The following is a 22,329-nucleotide window of genomic DNA, read 5'->3' on the forward strand; positions in this document are numbered from 1 at the left end:
CAGCTGGCAGCAACAGTGCTCCTCCTGTCAGATCTGCTGTGAGCTGGAAGGGCTACGTGTAGTCACAGAAGCACTCATGAGGATACCCCAAGGAAAGAAAGCCCAAATGTTCCCAGCTAGCCTTAGAAATCAATACTTATCAATGCCTCAGACTGATAGCATCATTTGCTGGGAGAATACTAAAACCCCGGTGTTCTGGGTTTGGATTGGTTAGAGAAAAACAGTCACCAAGTACTCAGCTAAATGTCAATCAGATGAAAAATATTTAAAGTAAAACTTACGTTGCTTCATTTGATGTATCAGAATGAGCAGTGAGTGCTGCTGTATGGCCTTGTTGCTTGTGTGTGCTTCTTAAAGGCACTGCTGGTTATTTATATGCAAGGAAATATTACAAGCGGCAAAAAAGTACTTTAGCTCGTAGCTATTCACGCACAGACTGTGTCTGACGCTGTTTCTTACAGTAATGACATACCAAGGCTAATAGCTCACTCTGTAGTTACTCCTGTCACAGCCCACAGCTCTTAAGCAATGCATTGAGAGGAGAGACCTGTGCTTTATTCATTTACTATGTTTTTTCTGGTTTTGATGGATCAAAGGGCAAGTTGGGAGGTTTAGGAGCCAGGGCCACTACAGGCAAGAAGAAGATGGAGAGCTAGCAGAAGGAGATGGTGGAGAGGGTTATGGAGGTCAGAGGTTTCTGGACATTGTCAGCAGGACACATTTGAAAAGAGGCAGCAGAGGCAAAACGACAGGCAGCGTTTCACTGAGTGTGTGTACATGATGGAGTACAGAGAGCAAGTATATTAGTAAGACAGAGTAGGCATATTGATTTTTGTCATTTTAATAACATTTGTCACTCGTTATGAGTTTCCTTTGCTTCAAACACACAAAGACAAGGACTGTAAAGATGTAAGAAAGTCAGAAGTTCAGAAGCAGGGTGCAGGGAATAAAAAGATTCCAATAAAAGTAGGGGGAGGCACAGAAGTTGGAGATGTGAGAGGAAGACAAACAGGAATGGTTTTGTCAGAAACAGATTAGAGAAGAAAAGGAAGGAAACACCAGGATTGTGAGAGGATATCCAAGGGAAGAAAGTCTGCGATTAGGAGAAAGTTGATCGAGTAGAACTGAGAAAAACAGAGGAAAGAGAAAGGAAGAAGTTAAAAAGCTGGAGAGGAAAACAGATATGGACCAAAAGAAAAGGGAAGCAGAAGAAAAACAAAACCGTAAAGAGGGAAGTGAATAAGCGTGGAAAATAAAGGGAGCAAGCTGAGAAAGGAAAAGAAGGAAGAGGAGATAAATGAGCAGATAAGAAGGTAACAAGGTAGGAGAAAAGCGATGCAAGAAGGATGAAAAGAGAAACGAAGTGATGGGTGGAGGTCTGTTAGCAGGAAGTTTGTGCGTAAGTGTTGGCCTGGGGAGATGGAATCTGGTGCGGTGTGGTGTGTTTGTTCTGGCTTAGCGGCCACCCTCAGCAGGCCCCTTCACTGGGCACTGTGGGAGAGAGGGATGCAGAGGGCTAAAAACTGAGAAAATGGTTTTGAAAAGTCGATAACCAGTGCGCAAGCGCCAAAACGAGGTACAGCCTGCTTTGAGAAACAAAAGCACTAAAGGGTGCGGGTTGAAAATCAAGCAACTGTAGTCATAACAAATGGAAATCTGAAACAGTGTGGATCACTTCCAGGACTGCAAACTGGAAGCATTGGATGATCCCATAAGGCTTTGATTTTCTTGTTGAACTACTAAATTTATTTTATTTTTATTCATTTTTTTGTTCCAGTAACAGCACCAATTTTATATCTTTCTTTAAACCTGTGGCATCACTCGTTGGACGTCACGTTCAAGCGATTAAAGTATAATTTGATATTTGAATGATGATCTAATGAGAAGAGATGGAACTACTGTACTGCATTTTATTACATAACGTGAATAGATGCACAACATTTGTACTGTATAATACTGGCTTGACCATATTAAAGATCCTTTCATGGTCTTTCATGTTATAGATCATAATTTTTGCAGAATTCCCCCAAATTTCCAGCGTCAGACCTAAACAGCTTACGGACACTTGCTATGGTAACAGTAATGCCATCTTGTTCCCTCCTACCGACTGTCAACTTCTGCAGTATGAGACTGAATTATGGACAGTGTCTGAAATGTACAAAAAACTGAGCAAATGTGTGGACAGTACAGTTTGGTCAGGCCTCATGCTTAAGATGACTCATCACATAAAGAATGTGAGTCACTTCAGGGCTCGCAAAATTTTAAAATCCCTGGTAGCCCTTCGGGCAGGCACTCTTTAGTTTTTGGTAGCCCGAAATAAATTTGAGTAGCCCGAATAAAAAAAGATTATTTTTATTGTATAATATTGTAAAGGAAACAAAACATCAATCAAAAAATTGTTAAAACACAAATTACAACAACTGTGTAAACATTACAATCAACTCAAATATCTGGTTCTAATTAAACAGAATTTTCTGTGAACTTGTTAGAACTGTGTAGAACATGAATTAGTCTGTGTCAGATCCTGAATCTGAAATTTCCACTGAAGTCTCGGATGAGAAAATGCCACTCGACGTTGAGGGCATAGCATCTCCTTCATCAGCTTTCTCTTCCTGTGCATTGCCCTCCATTTCACTGCTCTTTGTTCTTGTCGGGGTTTTATGATCCAGGTGTCTTGAACCTTTTCCAGAAAACATCCAGAAACGAATCGACTTGTCAGGGCAAAAAGATTCAACTGTTTTCCCATTAATGGAGAGTTGCATGCAGTCATTCAGTGTTTCAGGGTGTAGAGAGGTACGATGTGTTGTCTTCACTCGGTTCATGCAAGAAAATCCTCTCTCACAGATGGCTGTCGATGGACTAAGTGTCAGCATTAATTTCAGCAGCAACAAGATATGAGAGAGATGTTCTGGATTCTCAGAGAGGAGATCTCTGTACAAGCAATCTACTTTGCGACCCCGGCGTTCTGCAAGCCACACTTTTAGATCCATCCATTCTTGTGGAATTTTCTCTTTCTCTTCTGCATCTAGCAAACAGGCAAAATGTGTGACAAGATAATCCACCTCTTCATCCCCATAATTTGCTAGTTCTTCTCTGGGGTAGGGAAGAGTGGAAGGGTCAAAAACCTTGAAACAAGAGAGAGGCTTTTCATGGAGATTTTTAAATCTGTTGTCCATGTACTTGACTGTGTTGTCAATAATCTTCTGGATCTCTGCACCAAAGGTGTCTTTGTCTGTTCCCTCACCTCTTCTAGCAGGTCGCTGACTTTTTGTTAGCTGAGTTCCACAGTAGCAAATGCTACCATCCTGGTTCGCTGTGAACTTTGTGTCCAAGGTTTTCTGATATTCTCCTGGTTTTGTTTTTAGGCTGAGTAAGCGTGATGTTGTGCTCTCAACTAACTGATTTGTTCGTGTGATGTTTAGGTTATCATGCTGAAAATCAGTAGAGCACTTGGATAAGATGGTACTGTAGTCCAACATGAAATGCAGGAAGCGAACAAATTTCTCAGTCTTCATCTCCTGCACCACCCCCTTAGCCTTGGCTGCATCCTCGGCTTTGACATCACTTCCTTCTGCCATGTTCTCCATATGAACAACAGTGGGAGTGTAATTTTTTTCCACAGCCTTTAGACATCTCAGCCGGCTTGGAAGCCACCGTGTGCTCTTCAGCCCACTGAAATGTTCCAGCCTCTCATTTAGCAGTTCACTTATTTCTGTCAGCTCTCTTCGCTTCTTTGGGGAATAGTAGTACATCTTAAAGATGGTTTTCAGTGTATCTTCAAATTTCACCAGGTACTCACAGCCTTTCACGCTATCCAGCACGGCTAGCTCTAGTTTGTGTGCCACACAGTGGATTGTTATGATGTGGGGTATCCTCTGTTTCAGTCTCCCAGCTACTCCTGTTTTCTCACCCATCATCACTGCAGCACCATCAAAATTTGCACACACTACTTTCTTTTTCCATGTGTCCTCTCTGATACCCATGGTGTTCACTGCTTCATCAATAGCCTCTAAAATACCTGCAGCATTTGCACTCTTGACTGGCTGACATTTGATCATGTATGTGGCTATGTCACCATTATCCCTCACATACCTGACGTGAACCAACTCCTGTTCTATTATACCAGTGTCTGTACTGCCATCTGCAAGAATGGATAAGAACCTGCTTTCTTGAATTTCCTTTTCAATCTGGTCTCTTGAAGTTTGTGCTATTGCTCCAATAAACTCTCTGCAAGCATGGTCATTGAGGTAAGTGGAACCAAGATCTAGGCCATTTGCTTTCTGAAGTTTGCAAAGACTGCTAAATTTTGCCAGTGGTAGTTCACTCTTTGCCACATAGTACGCAGTTCTAAACAGCTTTTTCAGGACTTCTTGTTGTGCTTGGTTTATTTTTAGTATGGTTTTTGCAATTGGTGTTTGTTCTGGGACAGATGCTGCAGACTGAGCACCAATGCATTTCTTGTGATGCAGAGATTTCTCATGAGTTCTGATGGGGTCTTTCCTAAAATTACTGGTCCCAGTAACAAAGGCGCTTGTCGACTCAGCAATAGAGGGAAACTCACGACACACCCGGCAGAACATCATGTTATTTACCTTGTCATATTCCAGCCACAGAAATTCTTTTGTCCATGAATCCAAAAAACTGTGCTTTCTTTTTGCCTCGTAATCTGATTTATCATAACTTTTCCGCTTTGTGGTAGGCCTTTCTTTGCCTGTCCCTTCTTCATCCTGACCTGTCTTTTTTGGCTCAGCAGAACTAAAATACCTGCGTAAATCCATCTGTCTTTACACATGCCAGAGATTTTTTTTTTTAAATTCTCTGCGCAGTCAACCTCTAGCACGTTTAAGCTTGCTGCGGGAGATTTCACGTGCCACGTTTGAAGAGTAAGCTAGTGAGTGATGTTGTGTCCTGTCTGACTATACCATATTGCACCACTAGAGGGTGGTGTCGTGAAATAAGAGGAAAGTGCAGTCGGGAAATTGTAGAGTTAGAATATAGTTAAGACGGCTATCTGATAACTCGATATGTCTCCCTGTTACCTCTACGATGTAAAGTTATGTGCTGCATTCATTAAAGAGCACTGTTCTTTGATGAGGACTCAGCTAATTACTCAGCTACATTTGAAAGAAAGCAAAGGCATTGTCATATATTTTTACTTCCTATGATAGCCCGACGGGCAGGGCTGAGATAGATTTTGGTAGCCCGGCTGGAAATATCACTAGCCCTGGGACGTCGGGCTAGCGATTTTGCAAGCCCTGCACTTATTCAAAAAAATAAAGTAATTTGTAATAGGGCACGGTGGTGCAGTGATTGGCACTGTTGCCTCACAGGTCCTGGGTTTGAATCACCATTCAACCAGAATCTGTCTGTGTGGAGTTTGGATCTTCTCTCCGTGTCTGTAGGGGTTCTCTCAGGTGCTCTGGCTTCCTCCCACAGTCCAAAGACATGCAGTTAGTGGGGTTAGGTTAACTGGTAATTCGAAATTGCCCATAGGTGTGAATGGTTGTGTTAGCCCTGTAATATACTGTCCAAGGTGTACCTGGCTGCTGAGATAGGCTCCAGCTCCCCCACGAGAAGCAAAAGAGGAGGAATGGATAGAATATATTAACAGATTATTTTTACTGTTTACATCCATTCATCTAAAAACAAATACTAACATCCATATCCATCAACAGGAAGAAATTTATGGAAGAGTTGTGTGAGAGGACAGATCTCAGATCTTCTTGTTCAGCCCTGTATCTAAAAAAAATGGCCGACGTATGAACTAGATTTTTAAGATTTTCAGATATGGCGCTTGTTTTTTTTTTTTAATAGTAGCCTAAATTTTGAGCCCTGAACGTTGACTCTGAGTTCAAACCCACACCCAAAGGAAGGGATGTAGAAATTAATGCAGGCAGTGTCTATCTTAAACGCTTTAGAATATGTCCCGAAAAGAGAATTTGATAACATGTGAAAAGAATCATTTCTCTTCCATGTGAGAGCCAAAGATATATTTGACTGGGGCTGTAAGAAGACTGTTTTGTGTTATTTAAGAATAGCAGAATGGACCACACAGTAGAAAATGTGCTGCTTCACTTGCTCTAGTTGGGGGAGAAAAAAACGGGAAAAAAGACTCTTTTAAAATGAAACTGACCTTCACCAGCCAGAGGGAATTAAGAGAAATTAGATCCTGGCCCAGCCCAAACTCTGCCTTTTGATGCAGTGGGTTCAGACTCAGCTTTAAAAAAGTACACAGGAAAAGATCTGAGATTCAGTCCCCTGTGGACATGGAAAAGAAACATTAATTCTTAGAGTGAGTCATACAGGAACATTGTCCAGTTAGTCATTTGATAGCCGATGTTAAACCTGAACCAGTTTCCTGCAACTTATCAAACAACGTTGTCCCTCAATTTAGCTCATTGTCTGCTCCTCTGCCTTCCTGCTGATGTCTGTGTCACACACAGGCAACACTAAGAGACTGCACTTTATTCTAAAGAAAGAACGCCTAACACAAACTCCACAGCACATAGTCACTGTGGTGACACGCCCCCTGGGTTCAGGGCCTGTGTAACTTCCCCTTTGTGCACAATGAGATATACACAAGCCCTTGCCCTTTTCCTGTGTCCAAATAAACAGTCCAAAAAGGGCTCTTTCGGTGGAACATTGCCTTTTGCGTATGTGTGTGCGTGCACACGTGTTGTCGTACGTTACGTAAGCTTGACTGTGGCCCTCAGCCCCCTTCATTAGGGCTGCTGTTCAGCCCCTGCTTCCTTTGGTCACAGTTCATTGACCTGTAGGCCCATAACAGACATGGGAATCGGATGTGTCATTCCAAGTGTGTGTGCGTTTCTGTCTCAGTGCTCCTCCAGCTGTGTAGCCAGGATATCTGGCTTCGCGTTTGCACATGCTTCACATTTTGTAAACACACTCTCAAAAACGAGTTGTTCTTGTAATTACTCGGAACTCAAGGACATCTCGATCTTGTGCTGTGTTTATCATGTGCATTGGTTTTGTCTTTGCATCCTGCGTGATATCAGTGATCTTAAAATAGGACGGGCAGTTCTCCCAGTCGTGGTTAATACATTTAAACACCTGATTAAAATGTGGGACTTTTGGGCAGTTACATGTTCTTTCACAAGAATACCGAGTTGGTTTGTTGTTGATTAAGGATCCAAAGTCCTGTTGACATTATTTCTTCTCTGCAAAACAGTTTTGCCTCATCACGATGGTCAGAGACACCTTCTCATCATAATGAAACCTTTCTGAGGCACAGCTGAGTTTCAGTTTTATTTCTCATAAGTAATTGACCACAACGTCGGCTGAGGAGCATGATGGCTCGGCAATAACAACCGTTGCTGTTCCAGCCTGCCTGGTGGTAATAAGGAGAAGAGATTATGTGCTGGATGATCCTTTTTTTTTTTTTTTTTTTTTTTTGCCTGTCCCGTTTGGCTCTTTTGCCATCAGAATTGTTGTCTAAAGGCAAAGAAAGATGCCCAACGGATTTACTTTACCAAATTGACCATCCCAGCCTTGCCGTAATGGTCCATTTGATTCACCTTTTATTGTTTATTTTATTTTCACTTACTGAATACGGGACAGACTTGACTGGGGGAAAGAAGGGGAGAAAGAAAGAGGGAAAGAGAAACAGCTGAGAAGAGGGACGGGGGAGAAGGGCAAAAGACAAAAACCAACAGAACGGGCAGAGAAAAAAAAATGCATATATCAATCACCTGGATCACCTGCTGAGAAAGAAAAAAGAAAGCAAGCAGAAGAGAACAAGAGTAATAGAATAAACAACATCACAATGATATAGGGAATATGACAGTAAATACTAAATGTTAAACATTATTGTGCAGCACATAAGATCAACAGAACACAGTGTGCTTTGAGGTAGGAGCCAAAAAGGGTGTAGTTTGTGGGTGTGATCACCCGTGTGTACACCTGTGAGCATGGACGCGCTTGTTTTTTGTTTTTTAAAAGGTTCCTTCATGTAATAATCTGCTAGAGGGTGTGGGGGGGCCACAGCCCCGTCCTCCAGGGCGTGAAGCAGGTGTGGAGGAGATCAAAACTCCAGACATCCAGAGGCCCCCAGAACACAAGAGACCAAGGAAGACCAACAGAGGGGCAGCTGCGCCACTGTCCCGGAAAGAGCTGAGGAGAGTCCCAGATGAGGGCTCACTCAGCAGCCGCGGAGCAGAAGCCAGGGGGAGTTGCAGTGACGCGCCCGTGAGCTCCGCCGGCAGCCAGCTGCGCCTGAGTGACCGAGCCCCAGGCCGAGAGGCCGGGGGCACCTCACCTCCGAAGTGGCCCGAGCGAGCCCCAGGCTCCAGGCCCCGATAAGCGGCCGCCAAGGAGTGAGCCGGTGTGTACCTGGACGCCCATCCCCGGACACAAAGAACCACCAACGCACCGATGTCTGAGGGGGTCCGCCACTGGCAGGGGAAGTGGTGGTAGGGGGAGATAGGCCTCCAAACCTTGGAGGGCCTGAGATGTCCCCAGAGAGGTGGCGCCTGACACCCAACCTGACATATAGACACAGACATACAGGCACACACAGATACAAACATCCATTCCCACCCTCATGCTCTCATATGCACTTACTCCACACTCAACCAACGTGGAGACAGACATAAAGAGACGTTGTACACACGATCACACTCCCCAAGCGTACTCTACAAACCGGGTCTAGGTGCCCCCGCCCCTGGAGGGGGGAACTGCACCCAGACCCAGGTGGTGTTTCCCTTTTCCCTGCGGTGGGGGGAGGCAGACCGCCCCGACTCCGCAGCAGCAGGAAGGCTCCACACTCCAGACCGCAGTCGGACGGCCAACTCCTCCTCCTAGTCCTAGCCCCCCTGCTCCAGCAGGTCGCAGAGAACGGGGGTGAGAGAAGACTCCAAACCTCCCTCCACCCGCTCATTGTAATGTTGATGCATGTGTGTTCTAAGGTGCATTTAAAACCCAGGAGGGCTTGGAGCTACCTGCCAGAGAGCAGCAGGTAAGCGCATGGTCCCTCCTGCTAGCCCTCAATGTCTACGTGTATTTAAAATTGAGAGGTGGGCAACGATGCCAGGGGTGGGGTGTACACCCTGATGGTACTTTGGACTCCGTGTATCGTGCCCACCCCCAAGATCCTATATGTATGTGTAATGAGAGTGTGAGTAATGTGAATGTCTAAGTTGTGGGATAAAATTGAGGCAGAGGCAGCCAGAAGGGGACAGAGGGGGGGGGGGGGGGGGGGGGTAGCCTCCTCTGCACCCTGGTGACATACCCCTACTCCAAGGCCCTGCATGTGTGGGTGGTTGTGGTGGAGCGGGAAGAGGGAGGCAGCTGGAGATGGGGAGGGAAGGAAGGGAGGGGCAAGTGACCCCTCCCTGGGGCCAGCTCCCCCGCTGACCCCAGTAGGCACCCCCATACTCCGCGACCCGCCAGGGAAAGGGGGCCCAGGCCCATCCAGACCGGGCGCAGTGCAGCAGCGCCGCCCGACCCCACAGAGCCCAGGACAGTCCACCCAACCCCACCACAGAGAAAACTGCACCCACCCCACCATCCACTCATCTTCCAGACTACATAAGACAATAAACACCCAGGCTGAGATCTTCCTCCACCTCTCCTGTATCTCCCCCTCCTGCAGAGGGAGCTCCTGAGGAGAGGAAAGCTCCTGCAAGATGTGACAATCTCCCCCACCAGTTGAAGAGCCCCCCAGGTGGCTCGACGCACCGGCGGCACCCTGCTCCAGGGCTGGGCCCCCATGCACCCACCCGCCCACAACCCCGGCAACACACCAACCAGGACCCAAGCCCCCGAGGCCCGGTCCGGGTCCCAGCCCAGAGACGGAGCGCCCCCAGAACCTCACGCCCATCCCGGACCCACCCAGGGGCAGCCAGGCTACCAGGTCAGTAACCCACTGTCACGGCTGCCGAGGCGAGCCGTGTGGATTTAGAAGGAGGACCCAAGATGCAGGCAGTGGATGAGATACCGGTGGTTTTATTTACAGAGGTGTAGTGGCAAACAAACAGTGGGGCATAACAAACAACTAAAGACACCTAAACTGGGAGAACTAAAATAACAGACCTGGGAGCATATGACAACGGATGATGAATAGCAGAGAGACGCAGACGAGGAACAGGACACCGTGGAACACAGGGTAACAGACTGACACAGAGTTACACAGACGAACCGGCAACAGGCAGGAGAACACACAGGGCTTAAATACACACACCAGTAATCAGGGGATGAGAGACAGGAGGGCAACACAGCTGGGAGGAATCTGGGCTGACGGGACAGGGGAAACGTAAACTGATCACACTCACATACGACACGGACCTTCACAATAAAACAGGAAACTCAGATACATGGAACCAGACAAGACATTGAACTAAACAGACAGATTCACAAACAGATGGGGAGACACCATAGACAGACAGATACAGACGCAGACTCAGAGGCAGATCGAAAATAACACAGAACTTAAACAATCATCTAGAAAATGATAAACTAAAAGCGCTGGGTCACCGACCCAGGACCATGACAGTACCCCCCCCTCAAGGGCTGGCACCAGACAGCCCAGCAGAAACGAAAAAACGGACCAAAACAAAACAGAAAACAACCCGACCAGGGCGGGCGGAGGGGGCCCAGGACGGAGGGACAGAGTCCAAAAAGGCCCAGATGGTCAAGTTCAGGAGGCCGACCATGCGAATGGCAACGGGGCAGGTCCGGATGCCGGCCACGCAGTAGGCAGTGGCGTGGAAACAGTTCTGGGGGCCGACTGTGCGGACGGCAACGGCGGCGTGGAAACAGTTCTGGGGGCCGACCGTGCGGACGGCAACGGCGGCGTGGAAACAGTTCTGGGGGCCGACCGTGCGGACGGCAACGGCAGCGTGGAAACAAGTCCGGAGGCCGGCCACGCGGAAGGCAGTGGCGGCGTTCAGGAGGGCGTCCACGGTGGCGGAGATGCCCAACAAGCGGCCTGGCAGATGACCGACGATGTGGAGTGGTAGTAGGGGACCTGAAGGCTGCGTGGCCCCTGCAGACCCAGGCGAGGCGCAAGCTGAGGCTGGACCAGACGAGGCGCAAGCTGAGGCTGGACCTGATGAGGATGATGAGGATGCGGAGGCTGGACCAGGCGAGGCTGATGAGGATGCGGAGGCCGGACCAGGCGAGGCTGAAGCAGAAGCGGAGGCCGGACCAGGCGAGGCTGAAGCAGAAGCGGAGGCCGGACCAGGCAAAGCAGCTGATGAGGAGGCTGAAGCTGGACCAGGCAAAGCAGCTGATGAGGAGGCTGAAGCTGGACCAGGCAAAGCAGCTGATGAGGATGCTGAAGCTGGACCAGGCAAAGCAGCTGATGAGGATGCTGAAGCTGGACCAGGCGAAGCAGCTGAAGCTGAAGAGGAGGCCACTGCAGGTGATGCGGGAGCTGGACCAGACGAGGATGAAGACACGGAGGCTGGACCAGGCGAGGATGAAGACACGGAGGCTGGACCAGGCGAGGATGAAGCAGTGGCTGGACCAGGTGAAGCGGATGAAGCCGAAGCATGCGCTGGACCAGGCGACGCTGAGGATGCTGAATCCGGACCAGGCGACGGCGTGGAGGATGCAGCAGAGGCCGGGCCAGGCAACGGCGTGGAGGATGCAGACGGAGGCGCTGCAGCAGGTGGCGGCATGGATGAAACTGCTGCTGCAAGCGTGGATGAGGCTGCTGGTGGAGCAGCTGGTGGCTGGATGGGCTCCTCGGGCCCCCCAGCTGACGAGAAAGGAGGCTGGACGGGCTCCTCGGGTCCCCCAGCTGACGAGGCAGATGGCTGGACGGGCTCCTCGGGCCCCCCAGCAAAAACAGTCTCAGAACCAGTGGGCACTGGAGCCCCTGGCACCCACAGAACAGAACCAGCAGGTGCGGAGACCTCTGGCAGGAACGCAACAGAACCAGCAGGTGCGGAGGCCTCTGGCAGGAACGCAACAGAACCAGCAGGCACACGGGCCTCTGGCAGGAACGCAACAGGACCAGCAGGCACACGGGCCTCTGGCAGGGACAGAACAGGACCAGCAGGCACACGGGCCTCTGGCAAACACATAGCGGCCTGCAGCTGCGCAGAGCATTGACCCTGCTCAGACAGCGACAGCTCTGTGCAGTCCTCAGCTGGCTTCTTAACCTCCAGGGGTCCAGAGTCAGCTGGGGGCTCAACCCCAGCCTCTGGGGAGGCCCTGGAGCGTGTCGCAGTCTCAGAACTGGCCAGCTCTTGAGGAATGTTTCCATTGTTCTTGGGTTTGTCTCTCTGCTTAGAGTACGAAGTAGTTGAACTGTCCGTTATGGGTTGGACTGACATGGCTTGCTGTACAGGAGGAGTAGGTGAAGGTGATGGCTGAACAGGTGGTGGAGCAACTGACACAGGATGCAGGGCTGGTGACTGCTGAACAGGAGGCTGAACTGAGGATAAAGCTAATGATTCTTCTGCTAACCGGGCTACTGACTGGGCCATGGATTGTAACAGGGTTTGTAATAAGTCTGGCTGTGACTGTAATTGAGCTATGGATTGTGAGGCTGAATGTGGCGGAGGTGGCGACTGGGCTTCTGGCCGGGCGGCTAACTGAGCTTCTGGCCGGGCGGCTAACTGAGCTTCAGGCGATAAACAGTTTTTGTCCTGTGCCGTACAGAACATCACCCCTGAGTAAACGGTCCCACAGTTCAGACCAATAATACTGTCCTGTCCACTCACCACAGCTGGCCGCTCGGAAATCCCCAGGTCCAACTGTGGCGAGGAGCGTCGGCAGCGTGAGCGCCGTTTCCCCCTTGAAGGCTGGGTTGACGGGCCGGGCAGAACATCCTCTGTCGGACTGGGCAGTGAAGCATGAGCTGCAGGGTGGGTGGTAGCAGCCGGGGGGTGAAGACGGAGTCCGTTCAGAATGAAATTCTGTGCGAGCGGGTGAAGTGAGCTGAGCAGCCAGGGGAGACCAGAAACCAAGCGCTATAGCCGATTAGCCACGGCTTGGCGAAATTCTCTCCCCTCGTGCTCCAGCCACGCGTTAATTAATTTGTCCACGGAGTAAACAATGTCCTCCCGGAGCTCCTTGGGCGGGTTGAATGCTGCTGGGTCCATAGTGGCCGGTTCGTACTGTCACGGCTGCCGAGGCGAGCCGTGTGGATTTAGAAGGAGGACCCAAGATGCAGGCAGTGGATGAGATACCGGTGGTTTTATTTACAGAGGTGTAGTGGCAAACAAACAGTGGGGCATAACAAACAACTAAAGACACCTAAACTGGGAGAACTAAAATAACAGACCTGGGAGCATATGACAACGGATGATGAATAGCAGAGAGACGCAGACGAGGAACAGGACACCGTGGAACACAGGGTAACAGACTGACACAGAGTTACACAGACTGACACGGAGGAACACAGACGAACCGGCAACAGGCAGGAGAACACACAGGGCTTAAATACACACACCAGTAATCAGGGGATGAGAGACAGGAGGGCAACACAGCTGGGAGGAATCTGGGCTGACGGGACAGGGGAAACGTAAACTGATCACACTCACATACGACACGGACCTTCACAATAAAACAGGAAACTCAGATACATGGAACCAGACAAGACATTGAACTAAACAGACAGATTCACAAACAGATGGGGAGACACCATAGACAGACAGATACAGACGCAGACTCAGAGGCAGATCGAAAATAACACAGAACTTAAACAATCATCTAGAAAATGATAAACTAAAAGCGCTGGGTCACCGACCCAGGACCATGACACCCACGTCCGTCAGCACAGACCCTCCCCTAGCCCCGCTGCACGCAGCCGCGAGGAAACAGTCACCTGAGAGCCAACAGAGCCCCTAACCGGACATGACCGCTACCCCGGGTTGAGCCCCCCAAGGAAGATGCCTCCGGGGAACCCCCCGACGCCCTAAGCCTGTCCCTACCCCCACACCAATCACAACAGTGAAGGCGGGACCAAACTATGACCCCCCACCCCCACTAGGTGATGGAGCTGATCAAAGGAGCCCAGAGCAATTGATCTGATGTGGTGGCAGAGGCTGTATCAAGACTAATGTAATCTAATAGATAATTTCTATATTGGTTAGAATTAAGATTATTTTTATTTTTCCAGTTCATGAGGACTGTTTTCTTGGCTATGCATAGGGCAGTGAAAACCATATGGGCGATATTCTTTTCTGAAGTGACATTATCTAAGCTGCCCAACAAACACACTAAGGGGGAAGTTGGAATGTTACATTTCAGACACTTCGATAAGTCTTCACATATCTCGCGCCAAAACTTCTGAACTGGTGGACAGAACCAAAGAGCGTGGATATAATTGTCCGGTGAATTGGTTTGGCAGTGTGAGCAGTTGTTGGTAGACGAAAAGCCCATCTTGAACATCCGATGACCTGTATAGTGCACTCTATGTAATATTTTGTATTGAATTAATTGAAGACTGGGATTTCTAATTAGATGAAAGGTTTTTAAGCAAATCTGAGACCAGAAGTTTAGGTCTAAGTTAACTGATAAATCCGCTTCCCATTTTGCAATAGGAAGTGATATTGATTCATCTGTTTTAGAAAGCATTCTGTATATTTTGGATAGTAATTTGGGGGGTTTAAGAGTAAGAAATTGAACCACACTTGGTGGTGTTTGTAGTTCAACTTGACCCGGTTTAAATTTCTTTTTTACTATGCTGGATGATCCTTGATAATAAAGTGGACTCACACAGGGACCTTGGAGGGAGATGTTCTTATAATAGCAGGAAGGCTCTGTTGGTAGATTTATCCCTATACCAAAATGTGATGTAGTCTGTCAGCAGGCTCTCGCTCGTACCTCTTTAGCATGCTTTAGTTTTTCAGTCTAGCTTTTCTGTTTGTTTGTTTGTTTGTTTGTTTGTTTAGTTATAGCCATTAAATAATGTACTAAGCTGCTTGCTCACTAGTTAACATCCAGTCGTAAAAAATGTTACTAGTGAAAAGCAAGAATTTGATCACCTTAGCAGGTCATCTACTGATCGGAAGGTTGGTGGTTCGATTCCTGGCTTCACCTAGTCTGTATGCCAAATATCCTTGGGCAAGATACAAATTGCTCTCCGATGCATCCATCGGAGTGTGAATGCTAGTTAGAAAGCACAAAGAAAAAGTGCTTGTGTGAATGGGTGAATGCACAAGTTGTGTAAAGCGCTTTGAGTGCTCAGAAGAGTAGAAAAGTGCTACATAAGAACCAGTCCATCCAGTCCAACTCACCTCACAATTAACAAACTATAAATATATAAAATCAATGTCAAAAACATGTTTAGAGACATAAAAACAAAAATGAGTAAACTTATTAATAAATAGATCCTCATTCATACCTGTTGGAAATAAACTCTTTAAATGGAATATCCACAATAGCTCTCTCTTGTTCCTGATAAAACTGATATCTCTTTGACTGGGCTTAACAGCTTTAATACCTATAAAGAATAAAGATGAGCTACAGTGTTTTTCATTAAAATGTCTTGCAATCATTCCTTTAAATAGAACTTCTGTATTGTTTATTTCCTTTTATGGCTACGTTCACACTGCAGGCGAAAGCGCATCAAATCCGATTTTTTTTGACCCTATGCGACCCATATCCGATCATGGTATGACAGTGTGAACGGCACAAATCCGATATTTTCAAATCCGATCTGGGTCACTTTCGTATGTGGTACTGAATCCGATACATATCCGATGTTTTAGAAAGCGACTGCTGTTTGAACGGTCATGTCGCATTAAATCCGTCTTTTAAGTCACTGACACAAGACAGACGGCAATTATCAGCTCTGGAGAAGCGCCCGATAAGACATCGCGAATGCTTCCTGGGCGTCCAGCGTAGATGTCAGTGAAACTGTTGGGAAGATAATGTTGGAGAAACGTGAACATTTTATTTATACTGTATAATCTGCAGATTCTGACAGGAATCTGCAACTATCCTTTGAAGCACCGCTCCTCTAAAACAGCAATAAGGATAATTATTAGGTAATTTACATTATTATGTAAATAACAAAATAACTTAAAGCAAAAACTGGGAAACGTAAAGTCCGAAGTCTTTATATTAAGGGCCATCAGTCAAACAATATTGTTTGCTCTGGGTCTAAACTTCTTTTGCGCATGCGGGCCGCTTTGAGTGTTCACACTAGAGCGTGTTTGCTGTCGCATTTTATTTGTAGTGTGAACGAGCAGACAAAAAAATCAGATTTGATCAAAAAATCGGAATTGAGCATTAAGACCTGCAGTGTGAACGTAGCCTTTGAGAGGACACAATATATATATATTTTATTAATAAAGCTTTTTACATAAATAATCTTGCCACTTATAGGGTCTTTAGATGATTTTAAGTGTATTGGTAATTTATGCAAGACCCAAATTCAAAATTACCTTGTAGGCTATGTAGGTTATATCACAGTTGTTGTTGGGCAATCATGTGAAGCTCTAACAACCCGAACCCTAATGTTTTACCTTTTTTCATAAGTTGCCGTTTCGTGAGGATTCTTTAAACATCTTTAAATCTGTAATGAGTCAGTCCAGACCCTTTGGTTTAACCAGCCAGCAAGCATCATCCCCTTGAATGCTGATTGTTCAGCCTATTTATGCGTTAATGGGTGATTGGTTTATTTGATTTTTTTCTGGAGTCTACTGTTTTATTTTTAACACAAACTCTTCTTTCCACCAGCTCTTTATCTTTCTCCGTGTCCCTTGGAAGTAGGTGAAGTTGTGCCAAACCTTTGGATATATACCTGCTGCCCAGTCTGTGAGTCAGCAAAACGATCCCAAAACCATGTACAACCTTTTTCCTTTTGTTTTTTTTTCTTTTTCTAAAGGCCTTGTTGAGTGAGATCTTGGCAAGAAGACACCATATACCAATCAAACATAACATGGCCTAATGTTGTGTTTGTCCCCTTTATGCTGCCAAAACAGCCCTAAACCAATCGAGGCATGGACTCAACACCTCAGACTCATTGGTGTGCTCCTCAAGCTATTTCTGCTTTGTGGCAGACCAGATCATCACACAGGCAACCTTCTTCCTTTGCATTAGTTCGAATGCCCACATGCCCATTGATGGTCCTTTAGTGGTGGACAGGTTGTAGCATGGACTGGTCTACAGCTATGCAGCCACATACGCAACAAACTGTGATACACTGTATAATCTGATGCCTTTTTATCAGAACCAGCATTTTATTTGTTATTTCTTTCAGCAATTTGAGCTACAGTAGCTCAAATTGGACCACGTGCACCAACCTTCACTCCCCATATGCATCAGTGAGCCTTGGCCACCCATCACCCTGTTATTGGTTTACCAATGTTCCTTCGTTGGACCACTTGTGATAGACACTAAACACTGCAGTCAGTGACCACTGCTCAGATCCTTACATTTGTCTGTTTTTCCTGCTTCTAAGACATCAACATTGAGGACAAAGTGCTTACTTGCTCCCTGTTATATCCCACCCACTAACAGGTGCCATGATGAAGAGATAATCAGTGTTAGTCATGTCGTCCGTCAGCGGCCATAATGTTGTGTTTGATCAGTATATAACTGACTGTGAGAATGTTAAATAGGATTTTAATTGTGTGGATCTTGAGTGTGATGCACGTTACATCTTCTCGAGTACAATTTTAATACTTTTCACAAACCTTCATTATGTCTTTGTTTGTAATTTGCAAAAACCAAAATGGAAATGTAAGTGTAGAGCTTGATGAACATAGCCTTGCAGTCATGGGACTAATCATGTCGCAGCTTAATCTTCATATTAAATACAGATGCTGTGTATGAGTGGACTGTATCATCGTAAACCTTCCAGCTTCTACTTAACGGCTTCTCAGTTTTATTTGTGGATTTTCCTCCCTATCATCTTGTTTTAGGAAGCAATTGCTTCCCACGTCCGACCTCATCACTCTGTCCTCAAGCGAAAAGGATGTTTGGTTTTGTTGCTTTTTTATCCTCTTTGTGTGTGTGTGTGTGCGTGTGTGTGTGTGTGTGTGGGCATGTGTGTCATTCATGTATTCAGATGTGTCTGCATTTGTGTGTTCTAGGTGACCTTTGCATGCACCCCAGCTCCCTCCAATGATCTGGTAAGTCCCCTCCATTTCCTCATTTCTTTTCCTCAAAAGAAACTTTTCCCACCCTGTCTGTCCATAGTTAGGAGGCATGGCTCCCCAAAACCACTGTATGGTTTCCTCTTGCTGAATTCCTTTTGGGAAGCCGAGCCCTCAGCCCAGTTAGTGCTCATTCCTCGAGCTCTGTGGGATTTCAGTCCACAAGAGGAAAAAAAAAAAGAGTTGATGTAGGAAGTAGTAATGTTTACCTATTAGGGAGTCTGTTTGTTTAATTAACTCTCCTTTCCTTCCTCTGTATTGCCTCCTCTTCTCTCCCCTTTCTCCCCACTCTCACCTCCTTTCAACCTCCTCCCTTTGCCCCTCTTCTTCTCGCTTTCGTTCACTTCACCTTCATCCTATCACCGCTCCTTCCTCACATCCAGCAGCGTAGAGGGACGGCTCCTTCTCGACACATCCAACACCTGGTGAGCATACTTTGACCTCCATGCTCTCTCCTCGTCCTCCTCATAACCCTCATGCTTTTTCGCTCTGTATCTTCCCCCTTTTTCCTACACGCCGCCAGTATCAAGCTGTCTGTCTGGGCAATGTCCAAACCTGTCAAGGAATAAAAAGTTTGTGGCTTCACTCATTTTGATTTATCACATACTAAACAAATCGAAGAGAGAGCGATGGCAGATACTTTACTAAAGGCCATGAAGTATGTAATTGAGCTCAAAGTGATTTATCCCTTAAAGAACTAGTGTGTTGGGCAGATTTAACCTACTTCTTCATCGTGACATATTTTAGCTTTGTAAATGTGCAAACAAAGGATCAAAGTGCCTCAGAACAAGAAAGGGTTAATAATAATCTGCAGATTAGATTTTTTTAAATTCATCCCATAGACTGTAAATAAAACATGGTAAGTGCCTTAAACCTAAAGAGCGATCAAGGGGCTTTGGTCTCAAGAAGAAGTCTGGTTCTAGAGAAACCCGTGGCAACATATTATATGTAATATATAAAACATTATGTTTATTATGTTATGTTTATTTTGTAACATTATTGGTCAACAATAGAACAAAAGGTTCACAGCAACAAAACCTCTCACTAACCAATGGCTGAAATCACTGTGGTTGTGACCGTCTTTCATGTACAGTCTATGTTCTGGAGCTGTTCGCTTTAAATGGCCTGTATTTATATAGCGCTTTACTAGTCCCTAAGGACCCCAAAGCACTTTACATATCCAGTCATCCACCCATTCACACACACATTCACACACTGGTGATGGCAGCTACATTGTAGCCACAGCCACCTTGGGGCGCACTGACAGAGGCGAGGCTGCCAGACACTGGCGCCACCGGGCCCTCTGACCACCACCAGTAGGCAACGGGTGAAGTGTCTTGCCCAAGGACACAACGACCGAGACTGTCCAAGCCGGGGCTCGAACCGGCAACCTTCAGATTACAAGGCGAACTCCCAACTCTTGAGCCACGATCGCCCTGCCTTTAGGCTGAAATCTTGAAGGAGGATCGTGGTTCCACAACTTTAATGCCATACCTTTGCTCTCTGCCGTTTTATCTCAGTGTAAATTATATCTCCAGTGGAACATTAAAACAATGCACAGGTCAATGCGATGACATGATTTGACATCTTAATTTATTATAATTTACTTAACTTACTGTGTACAAGATTGACTAGAGAGTGTCCAGTTTACTGTGAGAGAAGAGATGAACAAGCTTTCAAAGGAGGCCTGAAAGGCAAACTTCAGGGACTTGAGGGTAGTCCATATCCAATGTGGACAGATAAGTAACTTGCTCATTTGTTATCATTATCAAAAAGGGCCCAAAGTACATCATTGTTAAAGTGGTAATGAGGTATAGATGAGCTTTGACTGTGTCTTATTGCATATTTGTTTTTTCTACAGGGATCCACCAAATCTTTAACCTACACCAAACAGAGAAACACCCTGCCAAGGTAACACCATTTCATTCATTTTCCACGTTGGGGAAGTTTCTACAGAAATCATTAAATACAAATGTAAATAATGTCTCTACACTGGCACAACGCTCTGCTTGCTCTGAAACTTGCACCATCTTATACCTGTTCCTTAGACAAATGTTTTTATTGCGTGACCTGCTTGTGAAGCACTACCCAGTTTCTCTCTTACGTGATGGTTTCTCTCCATTCATCCAGTTAGGAGCTTCTTCAGAGTGCGTCTCAGGGTCTGTGCTAAGCTACCACAAACAACCCACTGACCCCTGCTGTCTCTTTTCGGTTCCTCCAGGAGTTTCAGCGTGGACCGTGTGATGGAGCGAGTGATGGAACGAAACTACGACTTTGACCTCACCTACATCACCGAGAGGATCATCTCCGTCTTCTTCCCTCCGAAGCTGGAAGAGCAGAGATACCGGCTGAACCTGAAGGAGGTGGCTGCCATGCTCAAGTCCAAACACCAGGAAAAGTTTCTGGTGAGTGAAGAGAAATGCAATACACTCATCAGCTGAGTTATACCGTAAGTACAGAAGCCTTTGCAAGACATTGTTTACTCCTGGGAGCATTCAGCTAAATACATTTGAAGCATTTGAAGCATTGTTGCACAATACACTTTGGCATATAGCCACAGGAAGCGACAAAATAGAAACCCACAAATAAGCAGTCTGTTTGTTTTTTTTTCTGTCACGCCCATAATAAAATAATAGTGATGACAGCTTGTTACTGTGATGCAGTGTAGTGATGATATAAAAAAAACAAACCTTTCTGTTTTCAGCTCCTGAATCTTTCTGAAAGGCGCCACGATATCACCCGACTGAACCCAAAGGTAGGACTTCCTGTAATTCTTCATGTTAAGAATTCACTTCAGAAACGTTCATTTAATCTGCTTCTCCCGTCTCCACCCACCATCAGGTCCACGACTTTGGCTGGCCCGACCTCCACGCCCCACCGCTGGATAAGATCTGTGCCATATGCAAGGCCATGGAGAACTGGTTGAACTCTGACCCCCAGCACGTGGTGGTCTTACACTGCAAGGTCAGACTTTAGGGGCCCTCTGAGGTTTCTCAGACGGACATCACACCATTTCCCAGGCTTTAAAACAGGCACATGCAATGTTCGATGTGGAGCAGCAGCTGCTCTACTCTGAGCCCCTCCCGGATGGCCGAACTTCTCACCCTATCTCTAAGGGAGAGGCCAGCCACCCTTCGGAGGAAGCTCATTTCTGCCGCTTGTATCCGCGATCTCGTTCTTTCGGTCACTACCCACAGCTCGTGGCCATAGGTGAGGGTAGGGACGTAGATCGACCGGTAAATTGAGAGCTTCGCTTTTACACTCAGCTCCCTCTTCACCACGACGGACCGGTGCAGCGTCCGCATTACTGCAGCTGCAGCCCCAATCCGTCTGTCGATCTCCGGCTCCCTTCTCCCATCACTCGAGAACAAGACCCCGAGATACTTGAACTCCTCCACTTGGGGCAGGAACTCATCCCCGACCCGGAGTGGGCACTCCACCCTTTTCCGGCTGAGAACCATGGCCTCAGATTTGGAGGTGCTGATCCTCATTCCCGCTGCTTCACACTCGGCTGCGAACCGTTCCAGTGCGAGCTGGAGGCCCTCACCCGATTAAGCCAACAGAACCACATCATCTGCAAAAATCAGAGATGAGATTCTGAGGCCACCAAAGCGAAAGCCCTCCGCCACTTGGCCATCAGAACTTATGTATCATTACAGCATGTGGAGTAGAAGTCCAGCCCATTCATCAGACCAGCCCACCTTCTTCCATTGGAGCAATGGAAGTAGGTGGGCTGGTCTGATGAATCACATTTCTTTGACATCAGCGTGGATGCTCAGGTGTGTCACTTACCTGGTGATCACAAGGCACCAGGATGCATTATGGGAAGAAAGCAAGCTGGTGGAGGCAGTGTGATGCTTTGGGTTATGTTCCAGGAGAAACCTTGGGTCTTACCATCCATGTGCACCACATTTATAAATCAGCAGCATTTGTGAATTCTAAAATCTCAACCAGCAGCTAGTATTAGGATTCAGCAAATTAATTTAATGAATAAAAGGAAAACGTTTTCTACTGTAGCGTACCATTCTAGAAGTGTGAAGTAGTATAAAGATGAAATAGTGAAGTGAAGCATATCCAAATTATACTTAGCAGTATCGGATCCCAACACTACCAGATGCCTGAAACAAGCCTGTGAAACTGTGAGCAGCAATATTATAGAAACAAATGGCTAGCTGACCTTTGGGCATGTGACGTTACAGTCTAGTATTTCTCTTGCTTGCTTGTGCATGTTTAATCAGACATAATTGCTCCG

At 46.7% G+C, this 22,329-nt stretch overlaps 1 protein-coding gene across 7 annotated transcripts in view; it reads left to right on the forward strand.

Annotated features, from left to right (window-relative positions):
• Nucleotides 1–22,329, forward strand: part of tns2a (tensin 2a) — a 72,686-nt gene that overhangs the window by 30,808 nt on the left and 19,549 nt on the right. For 3 of the 7 annotated variants that reach the window (XM_080897749.1, XM_080897747.1, XM_080897751.1), the window contains exons 4-9: nt 18,015–18,053; nt 18,461–18,502; nt 19,939–19,988; nt 20,299–20,482; nt 20,782–20,832; nt 20,919–21,041. In XM_080897749.1, coding sequence (XP_080753875.1) covers nt 18,015–18,053; nt 18,461–18,502; nt 19,939–19,988; nt 20,299–20,482; nt 20,782–20,832; nt 20,919–21,041 — 489 coding nt within the window. Of the gene's footprint in view, nt 1–16,656; nt 16,735–18,014; nt 18,054–18,460; nt 18,503–19,938; nt 19,989–20,298; nt 20,483–20,781; nt 20,833–20,918; nt 21,042–22,329 lie in introns of all 7 variants that reach the window. The other 4 variants (XM_080897752.1, XM_080897748.1, XM_080897753.1 and 1 more) reach the window with 4 other exon arrangements.

The sequence above is a fragment of the Rhamphochromis sp. 'chilingali' genome (assembly GCF_963969265.1).
Source record: "Rhamphochromis sp. 'chilingali' genome assembly, chromosome: 12".
NCBI lineage: Eukaryota > Metazoa > Chordata > Actinopteri > Cichliformes > Cichlidae > Rhamphochromis > Rhamphochromis sp. 'chilingali'.